This window comes from Euleptes europaea, chromosome 5 (genome assembly GCF_029931775.1).
Source record: "Euleptes europaea isolate rEulEur1 chromosome 5, rEulEur1.hap1, whole genome shotgun sequence".
Classification (NCBI taxonomy): Eukaryota; Metazoa; Chordata; class Lepidosauria; order Squamata; family Sphaerodactylidae; genus Euleptes; species Euleptes europaea.
This window is the reverse complement of record NC_079316.1, coordinates 45,513,195-45,524,216: the sequence shown is the minus strand read 5'-3', so window position 1 is coordinate 45,524,216 and position 11,022 is coordinate 45,513,195. Positions and strand designations below refer to the sequence as shown.

The following is an 11,022-nucleotide window of genomic DNA, read 5'->3' as shown; positions in this document are numbered from 1 at the left end:
GTGGGCAAGGGCTTAAAGCGGAAAGGGCAGCCAGAAAGGGAGGGGGTTTGAAGAGAACATGTTCTGAAACTAGAACTCTCTCTCTCTCCCTCCCTGAAATGTGTCTCCTTCCTCAGGTTTAGGAAATGGATCCCTGCTGGGATTTCCTTTCAAAGGTGACTTGTAACCTACTCATTAGGGTAGATTTCTGCAGGGCACTCACTAACAGTGTTTTTGGAGGGTCAGCCAAAAGCTGTGTGTGTGTTTGTGTGCGTGTGTATATGTGTGTGCAATTTGGGTGAGGGGGAGCACTTGCTTCTCAAAGGGTCGAAAATATCCACTGCCTCTGGCAGCTGCGGAGACAGCAAAGTAGCATCTCTGAGAGGAAGGGAGGAGAGGCACAATGGGTACTATGGAGTTTCAAAAAGACCTCAGTGCGGTAGCTCTAGAAATGCTTCTCATAGTCCAGCCTGAGAAGAGGAAGACCATGCAGAGATTGCAGTTAGACAAACAGACGGAGAGCCATTCTTCACACCAAAGCCAAGGTAAAGAAATCTGTATTGATGTGGCAGCTTGCAGGGGTGGGCAGTGCATGCAATCCCAGAACTAAAATCTGAATAAAAGGAAAGATCAAGAGAAAGCAGACAACTCCCCCCCCCCGCCCACACTCTTAACAACATATGGAAAATCCCTTTGTCTTAGCTCTATTTGTAAACTTTCAACTTATTTCTTACCAACCTTCAAGTGAAAAAAGTTGGGATAGTTGAAAATCTTGTACATATATGCAGAGCAGCACAGGGTATCTCTGTGGCAAACACAGGGGAAAGCCCTTGCAAAGGAATGTGGAGGATAATCACCGCATCATGTATGGTTGTTATGAGAGTAATACTTGAACACTGTCCTCAATGTACGATTTACGGTGCAAGAAACCTACAAAGTGTCATTCAGAAAATGCCCTCAGTCTGCAGAGGAAGCCACAGTGTGGGCTGAAACACAATGATTCTGTAATTCAATCTCCAGTCTGTTGCCATCATAAACAAAGGGAACAAATGCTTGAGCGATGTGTGTACGTTTATATGTTTGCATGCATGCGCGTGTGATTAAACACTGGAATGAGCTGCTTATAGCTGCAGTCGCATAAAAGACCTGAATTACAATTTTGCAGGGGGCCATAATTTAATGGTAATCTAAGTACCCTCCTTTCACTGTACAGAAAATAAAACAAAATGAGTGACCAGGAGGGGGGAATTCTAGTTGATAAGGAGTTAGGACATTAGATCCTGGAAGATGGTGAAACAAGCATTTCCATTTGCCACAGGGGAAGCAACTGAAGAATACAAGGCAATAAGGATGAGGATGGCAGTGTAGAGACTGTCCTTCTTGAGAGAGCTGCATTTTTCTACCGGCCATAATGGCAACCCTACCAAGGGGCCACTGTTAGGGCAGACAGACAGACAGACATTCACACATAATAGCAGGATTGTTCATATTGCATACCATATATAACCAAGGCAAACTGTATAAATTCATGCTTTTTTAGATTTTGTAGTTATTTATAAAAAGCATGATTACGGGAGAAAGTCTGAAAATTGGCATACATGAATTGAGGATGGTTGCAAAGCCAAAAGGTCTTAGAGAAACCCCTGTTCACTAGTTATGGAAGCAGTTCTTCTGCTTCTTAACATCTCTTCCTCGTTCTCTTCCTAACACCTCCCCCATTGTCAAAATTTTCAGAATGTTGTGGTTAATAAAAACGGGCATGTGGAATGGTATTTCCATTTGCAGATGAGGGGGCAGTAGTTTCTGTGGATTCCTTTGTGGAGATCTTATCAGTTCACCTGGAGAAAATGGCCACTTTGCCAATTGGACTCTATGGCATTGAAGTCCCTCCCCTCCCCAAAACCCACCCTCCTCAGGCTCCACCCCAAAAACCTCCCGCTGGTGGTGAAGAGGGACCTGGCAACCCTAGCTGGCCTTCCATGAACATTGTGAAGGAGGAAGAGATTAACATGGGAAAGCATTAGGGTTGCCAGCTCCAGAATGGGAAATTCCTAGAGATTTGGGAGATGGAGCCTGGGGAGGGTGGGGCTTGGGAAGGGGCAGGACCTAAGCACTGTGTAATACCATAGAGTCCACTCTCAAAAGCAGCTATTTCCTCCAGGGGGACTGATCTCTATAGTCTGGAGATGAGTTGTAATTCCAGGAGATCTCTAGCCCCCACCTGGAGGTTTTCAACCCAAGGAAGCATTCAAATATACAGTCAGTCACCAGCAATCTGAAATAATCAGAAGCCAAGAGGGAATGTACCACACCACATATGGTTTTTGCACATTTAAATGGGCTCTCAGAAACTCATGCTACAACTTACTGTTCTGTGGGTTTTCAAGGGGACGGGAACAGAAACAACAGGCGACAGCAATACCAAGGAAATGACCTTCAAGGTATGTCATTTTCTCTCACCCTATGCCCATCCATGTGAGAAATACACCCTGTCATGTTGCATGCTAATATTTGCCAGAAGCAGCCTTATTGTGTTGGGAGAGAGACTTTTTGGAGTTAAACTACCCTCTGCTTGTATTTCATGGCCCAAGACACACTATTGCCTGAAACAGAACATCTAAATGATGCCTGTACTCCTACAAGGCGGTAAAGATGTAATCCTAATTTAAATAATTGACAATTAGCTGTCCTTTATCAGCACTCCAACATCTGTGCTCATCCTGGCTAATGATTCAGCCCTGATACCAGCATCAACATTACTGGTACCTTTGGGCACCTTTATGATTCCCCCCCCCCCAAAAAAAAATCATGGCAGAGAGCAGGCAGCAATGACATTTTTGCAGGGGTGACAGGAAAGGGTCTAGGTGTAATAGCATTTTTTGTATTGGGTAATGGGGTCGGCAGACAGGACTGACTCCCAAAGCCCTGGATACTTGAACTGACAAACATAATGCATTGTTATTAGCAATTTAGCAGCAACCTGAATTTTCACAAACAAACATTAGGCTTTGTGCAGCCACTCATGCAAACACTCCCATTCTGCTAATGACAAACCACAATAAAGCACAGTCATGCTGCTTCTTATGCAATGCCAGCTGTCACAGAGCTGGTGTCCCAGGGCAGAGGCATTCTTTTACTTTTACCAAGAAATCTGCAAGGCTGCTAAGTGTCAGCCTGGGTCCCACCAGCAATTCCCTCAGGGACCCTCACTCCACACAGACTAGGGTTGCCAATCTCCAGGTACTGATGCAAATAACAGCAGTGAAGACAAAATACACTAGCAAAACAGTGATATATTCAGATAGTGAAATTAATTCAAAGTGCTATTTCCATTAGTATATGCTGAACACAATAATAGTTAACAACAATACAATTCCAATATACACAGTGGGATGGTGGAAGTCCAAGGATAGAGTCCAAAAAGCAAGATACTCCTTGAGACTCTTGCTACTGCAACTGACCTTCAGCCAGTAGAGACCAGTTGTCCTGGAGAAAATGGCTGCTTTGGCAATTGAACTCCCTCCCCTCCCCAAACCCCACCCACCTCAGGCTCTGCCCAAAAATCTTTAGGCATTTCCCAACCCAGAGCTGGAAACCCTAATCCAGACCCATCCGTAAATCATATGCAAACAAATCACACAACTTCTCGTTAACAGAAATATGTTAATTGAATATCTCTATGTGCAACACAGACTGTCTCCAATCCTTTCTTCACATTTATGGTCCATCCTTCCTTCAAGCTGCTTGTGGTCTGCCCTTCCCATTTTATCTTCACAACAACTCTGTGAGGCTGAAAGTGACTGGCCCAAGGTCAGACTTCCTCCTCTCCCTGCATTTGAATTAGGGTTGTAGGTCCCTCTTTGCCACTGGTGAGAGGTTTTTTGCGGCGGAGCCTGAGGAGGGCAGGGTTTGGGGAGGGGAGGGACTTCAATGCCATACAGTCCAATTGCCAAAGCGGCCACTTTCTCCAGGTGAACTGATCTTTATCAGCTGGAGATCAGTTGTAATAGCAGGAGATCTCCAGCTAGTACCTGGAGGTTCTTATATAAATTACAGCACCTGCTTCACCTTCAAAATAATCAAATTATCAAAAAACGTTTTGACAAGAAACCTATATTTAGTGTGTGTGTATCTAATAAGGTTCAAACAGAAAATATACAATAACCAAATGATACAATTTAGTAGTTAGGAATGTTAGCGTCACATATCCACAACTCTAAAATATACAAATTACCTACAACTAATGCAAAAACACTAAAGAAAAACAATACTTCATTCTGTGGTTACACAGTATCAATGTCCAAAGTTCATTCACAGTTTCAAATGGTTTAGAGAAGTCTGTGTACTCCCATCGGAGTCTCCGCGATCCATTCCTCTTGTCAGTTTCCTTCACAGAGCTGCGTATAGCGTTGCCAAGTGCTCAAAGCACTTTTTACCCCTCTATTGGAAAAAGGGGGGTACAGGAGTTGCTTCACCCAAGAAAATCCCAAAGGGGATACCAGGTATGGTGTAAGAGTACGTGCCTTCCAGATATAACACGTTTCATATGCTTTCATCAGCTCATAACCCGGTATAATTATCTCTTCTCTGAGACATTTCCATTTTCTATGAATATAGATACATACAAAATTAAACATAATTCAGAACGAAGATAAATTAACTATTAAATAATGTAAATAAGTAATTTCATCAAGGTTAATGTTTTACCTTATAAGGTAGTTCCTAAGAGATTTGGGATTTCTCAATACAAATATGGGAGGAAGATTGCACCCTGGAATTTCTTTCAACAGGTGCCAATGGCACCAAATTATTTTCTTGATTTGCGAAGTTAAAGTATTATGTTGCAAAGATGCATATATTTTATCTTGTTTATGGATTTTATTTTTAGTGGCCAATAAAGATTGACAATCTTTGTTCAAAGTTTTATTGTAAGCTTCATTAACTATTTTAATAGGGTATCCTCTCTTAAACAGAGAGATTGCTGTTTTATTAGCTGCTGCCTCAAAGTGAGAACTGTCAGTGGAATTTCTTTTCAATCTTAAGAAATGGCTAAATGGAAGGTTATTTTTTAGATGCATCGGGTGGAATGAAGAGGAATGCAAACCCCCTTCATAATCCGTAGGTTTTCTATATGGCTTCACCGCCAAGGTTAAATTCTTGGTTTTGTAAACTTCCACATCTAAAAAAGTTATCATTTGGTCATGACATTGACCTGTAAATTTTAGGTGTATATCCACGGTGTTAATCCATTCCTTAATAACCAAAAAATTTCTTTGGAATCTGTAATCATAAACAAATCATCTAAGTACCTTCGGCACAGTAAAACATGCTGTGAAAAAAAGTCATAATTGTTTAGATGTTCCTGCTCAGTTATTCATGTAGATGTTTGCTATTGCCGGGGCGCATGAAGCACCCATGGCTACCCCCTTTTATTTGATAATTTGATTATTTTGAAGGTGAAGCGGGTGCTGTAATTTATATACGAATAACTATTCCAGCACCTATCGTGGTTGAATTGAAGTACCTGAACTGTAATTTGAATGGATGCAGATAGAGTTGCCATCAGGCCCTTTGATAGAGGATTAATATGTGGAAATGGGCAGCTGAAGTTTTTCGTGGCATGGAGGTAAATAACACCCCCTGGTAAATCATTCTATTACACCATTCTTACATGCTTAGGACAAGACATTTTTCTCCAGGACTCTTGGTAACACTAGCTGCAGAATTTCTGGATGAAAACCAATGCTTCCTGGGCCCCAAGATGACCCCTCCCCCAAAATTTTGTCTCCGAACCTCAGCATCACTGGAAATCTGGGCACAAAAGGAAAATGAGCAATTTACTGAACCCAATTTACAGCAATGTCCTCCATCTCTTGGGTATCTATTGAGGATCTCTAGTTGGATAATGAATTGTCAAAAAATCCCCTTGTACCAGCATGGAGGTGTCAACAAATCAATTTCAGGCACTGTGGTTGGATTACTGTACTTGTGAAGTCTGACACCATGAAGCAGCCAGTTCTCCTACAGTATTTTTGAATGCCATGATGTAACTGCAGATTGAGCCATATTAAAACAAACACATGGCCATCTCCCACATTGCAGCAATATCTCATCATTCATGGGCTTGAGCCATGACAGGCATAAGATATGTGGTACCCAGAATGGCAAATGCATTTTTGAAATGCTGCGGCTTCTCTCTGGGGACTGTCAAGATACAGATCTCTGGAAGAATAAGGATGCAGCCTAACATTCCTTTACACAGCCTGATCCATCATGAAGACTTGGGGCGGGTAACAACTGTAATAAATCAATATCAAATTGCAAGGCTAAAATAACAGGAGATAGCCCAAGCCACTGTCCTCTGAAAACCAGTTTCTGGAAGATAAGAACTGCCTTGTTGGGTTAGACAAAAGATCAATTTTGCCCAATATTCAGTCTCCAGCAGTGGCCAGGGCAAAGTCACTGGGCTCCCAAGCAGGAAATGATGGTTGCAACCAAGCCCCGTTGCATCTTCTCAGCATTTGGTAATTAAATGTAAATTTTCATGGTTTGATGCTGGCATATTTGCAGCCAGAATAAGTTCCTTGGTTTTAGAACCCTCATCAAAAATACCTCACATTATATGCAGCCTTGTCAATGAATTATAGCTAAGCAGGCAGTCTAATTGGATTTTGAGGTCTGCGGTGGGATAAAGGAAAGTGGTAGAAAAGGCCTGAAGGCTGCCAAAGCAAGCTTTAAAGGGTAAAAGCTAGGGCGTGGTTGGCTGCCTTTAAACTACACCTTAAACTGTGCTTTAGCACTGAGGGGTTCCTAGCTTCTCTGAAGCATGACCCTTTTAAATCCTCATGGCAAAAAATCTTAGATGAGAAACTGTCGTTGTTGGGCTTCTTGCAGGATATGTTATTAGATCTTGGGAAAACTGAAGCTTTAACCAAAATTAAAAAGCGCATTAAAGAGCTCGATTATAACAGCACTACTTTTCGTGCTCGTCGCGTCTGTTCATCCCAGTTCTTTGGAATACCCCCTCCACGTGGTCTGCCTGCCTATACATATTATCTGACAACTCCTCGTCTCTGTAGAGCTTTTTGCTTGGCTAGATTGAATGCTAACCCTTCTATGGTAATGCAGGGCAGAATTCTGAATATACCATACTCAGACAGGATCTGCCCTTGCTGTTCTGGCTCTATTGACTCATTAGCCCATGCCCTTTTGGAATGCCGCTTTTACGAGGAACTTCGATCACACTATATTTCCCCCCTTTTAATATACAAATCCAATACCTCTATGACTGACATAATGCCTTTTTTACTAAGGGATAGGGACCCCAAGGCTACATTGTCAGTGGCAAGATTTGTTTCAATCCTTATATCCCTCCAACACTAGATATATGCTGCTCAAGATCAATTGATCAAGGAGCTTCTTAGGGATAAAAGGAAAGGTAAAGGGTAAAAGCTAGCACCTCCAATTAAGGGAGGGGCTGTGGCTCAGTGGTAGAGCATCTGCTTGGCATGCAGAAGGTCCCAGGTTCAGTCCCCAGCATCTCCAGTTAGACTAGGCAAGTAGGTGATGTGAAAGACCTCTGCCTGAGACCCTGGAGAGCCACTACTTGTCTGAGTAGACAATACTGACTTTGATGGACCAAGGGTCTGATTCAGTATAAGACAGTTTCATATGTTCATGAGTTCATGTGCTCCTGTCAATGTACTTTGCCAACAGCAACTCTTGAACAGGCATCAAGGGTAGCCCACTTCGTGTCACAGTAGTCTAGCTTCAAGCAAGGCTTAATTTGAATCAGAGCTCAGTCCGGAAACATGTACCTCTGAACAAATGCCTAGTTCTTTTCTCTCATCCATGCATAACCACAGCTAGCCCCCACCCCCCATCTAGGATTAGAGGAAAGAGGTTCCAAATCAGAATACATAACTTCCAGGCAAATCTAAGCTCTGGTACAGAAAGAAAGAACCTGAAGATTATGAAACTATGGATTATCACTGCAAGAACTGAGGCTGAAAGAAAAGGTCGTAGCCAAATAAGTGATTTGTACAGAGAGTCTTGCTGGATCAGACCACAATCCATCTAGTCTAGAACACTGTTTCCAACAGTGGAGAGCCTCATGGATCAAGCAGGCCATGAAAGCAATAGGTTTCCCCCACTACCCCCTTCCCCCTTCCCCAGTAACTAGCATTTTCCCTTTTATATTTTTGTAATTGCTGTTATTTTATTTTCACTGCCTCTGTGGAGGTGGTGTGGCTGCGCTGCTCCTGGCCACCACAGATCTACACCCCCCTTAGGAATGGGATGCCCTTGCCAATTGTTTGGGGGGCATCAGCTTTTGCCTCTGCCCCTGCTGTGAGCATTCTAGGACATTTGATCAACTACTGTATGAAACAGGATGCTGGACAAGATTGATCATGGGGTCTGCCACAGCAGGGCTTTTCTAGTGTTTCTGCATTTCAAATGAAATTTGCATTGACAGTTTTAGAGAGTTCCATTTCAGTGAACTTCACTGCCAAAATTCAAATGTTGTGACTGAAATCCAACAACAACTCAACATTTGCACTGAACTCTAAAATTTATAAATGTTTTTAATGTATATTTTGTTGATTTGTTGTCTATATTTCAAATTAATTTCAGTGTAGTTAGTTTATAGGGTTGCACACTTTGTGCACATGCTAAATACCTCCATACCAACATCCACTTCTTTTAGTGTTGCTTTTGAAATTTCCACTAAAATTTAACCTCTACTTTAACCCTTCTATCACTGTTTTCCACTGGTGTGGCCAAAAAAATTGTATTTTGTTTGGTATCCCTTCTCTGACCTTCCTTCCTGTTTAGGAGTTTTGTTTCACTGTTGTTAAATAAATGTATTTTTAAAGCTGTTTTTAATGTTTTTCTTGTTTGCCACCTTGCGGTCCCTAAATTGGGTGGAAAGGCAGCTTTAAAATGTTATAAGTAAATACATATAAGTAAATACATAACCTGCTTTTACAATGACAGGTACTATCACACAATTTCTATACCTTGACTAAAGTCCTGTTCTTCTGTTTGTAATCCTTCCTTTCTATCACCAGGTCATGAGGTTCAGATGCAGCAAATCATTACATCCTGCTCAGATCAAGGTATGTGGCAAACTACTAAATGATATGACAGCTTCCTATGCCAAAGCTGCAAGTTCTGTGAGAAAGGTTATCCTAGATTACCATAAGAAATCATAAAGCACTTAGAAAAGTTATTTTGAAAAGTCATTGTGACACCACTAAACAAAAAAGTCCCAGAGGTTCATAGAAATACCATGAAATTCATATCTGGGGTCCAGCTTCCATAGGGTAGAATAATTCTTTTCTCGGTTGCTGTTTCCAGTCTTATAGACAAGGCAAAATTGGACAGACTCTGAATTTACTGCAGTGTGAGGATAGTGAGGGGTATAGCTGGTAATCTGAATAGACCCAATCTAGATAGGTACAGTGATGTGGACCAATGGGATAAACAGCTTGTAAAAGTGTAAGTGAGGGGAAATATATCTGCTCCTCAAGTATTCATTTATTTTGCCATGAAATCTCAGGAACATTTTGAAACTTGATTTTCTAATACAACCAGTCAATATAATAACTGTTTAGGACTTAAAGATGCAAAAATATAAAATTTAAATTCCTAGAAGGAAGTGGCCTAGTCTTGACCTGGATGGCCCATGCTACCCTGATCTCATCAGATCTCAGAAGCTAAGCAAGGTCAGCTCTGGTTAGTAATTAGATGGGAGCCCACCAAGGAATGCCAGGGTTGTTGTTCAGAGGAAGGCAATGGCAAACCACCTCTATTAGTCTCTTGCCTTGAAAACCCCTTCTTGACAGCACTTCACACACAAAAGGAACTATTCAGCTTATAAAGGTAGAGAAAATCTGGAACGTATTTCAACAATAGTCATGGTTAAAAATTTCCACAGTAGCAGTGGGAATCATGGAAGCAAGCTACTTTACAGCTGTCATATGGCGGAGTCACTACGTAGAGGCTGTTTCAAGTGACCTTTATAAGTTACAACACATAATTATAACACATAAAATGGCCTTTACCATTAGAGGTGCTGTGACCATGATTTCCATAGTATAACTATGTAAGTCATTAGTTGGCATGTGAAGTAGTGGTTAGTGTGTTGGACTAGGATCTAGGAGGTGCAGGTTTGAAGCTCCACTTTATCATGGAAACTCACTGGGTGACTTTGAGTCAGTGACTGTCACCCCAACCCACTTTAAATGGTCACTGTGAGGATTAAATGGGGGAGAGAAGAACAATGTTGTAAACCTCTTCGGTCCCCATTGAGAAGAAAAAAAGGTCTAAACATTTAAATAAATAAATAATGCTGCATCCAGAGGTAGAACTGTCATCGATATGTAAAGGTATCTAACGCACAGGCAGGCTATTACAGCACCTTAGGGCCAAAGTACACATTATATGTTTTGGCAAGTTGGGTCTAGGTTCCCCTGACCCAACTCACTTTCCTTGCAGTCGCACAGCAGCTACAGGGAATGTCATGTTAAGTGTTCCAAGCAGTTGCTGCTTCAAAGTGACATAAATTACTCCCTGCTGGGGGGCATTTCATTTTCTGAAAAAGGTGTGTGGTGGGGAGACAAGAGCCCCCCCCCACTGCAGTTCCAAGCAAAAAGGGCTCCCTCTGATCTTCAAAATTACATTCTCTGAAATTGCTGTGTAATTGCAAAGGAAGTGAGTTGGGTCAAGGGAGCCTACACCAAACTCACCAAAAAATGTAATGTGTAGTTTGGTCCTTAGGCAAATACTGCTAGAACCTCTCTTCAGTCATAGGGTTGCCCTTGAGAAGTGCTCAGAAACTTCAGTTGGATGCAGAATGCTGCTGGAGTTGTTGGCTGGAGTGGGTTGTAGGGACCATATCACTCCAGTCTTGGCCCATCTACACTGGTTCCCAATCTGTTTCCAGGCACAATTCAAGGTGCTAGTGAGGGCACTGACTTTAAGTGGGTGGTGCTTCACATGATTTAGATCCTAGGGTCAGAGCAGATGAGCAGAGTCATG

At 42.0% G+C, this 11,022-nt stretch overlaps 1 protein-coding gene across 1 annotated transcript in view; it reads left to right on the top strand.

Annotated features, from left to right (window-relative positions):
* Positions 1-268: 268 nt before the first annotated feature.
* Positions 269-11,022, top strand: part of KY (kyphoscoliosis peptidase) — a 30,993-nt gene continuing 20,239 nt past the window's right edge. Inside the window, exons 1-4 of the mRNA XM_056850027.1 lie at positions 269-524; positions 778-786; positions 2,367-2,420; positions 9,051-9,098. Coding sequence (XP_056706005.1) covers positions 383-524; positions 778-786; positions 2,367-2,420; positions 9,051-9,098 — 253 coding nt within the window. The 5' untranslated portion in view covers positions 269-382. The remainder of the gene's footprint in view (positions 525-777; positions 787-2,366; positions 2,421-9,050; positions 9,099-11,022) is intronic.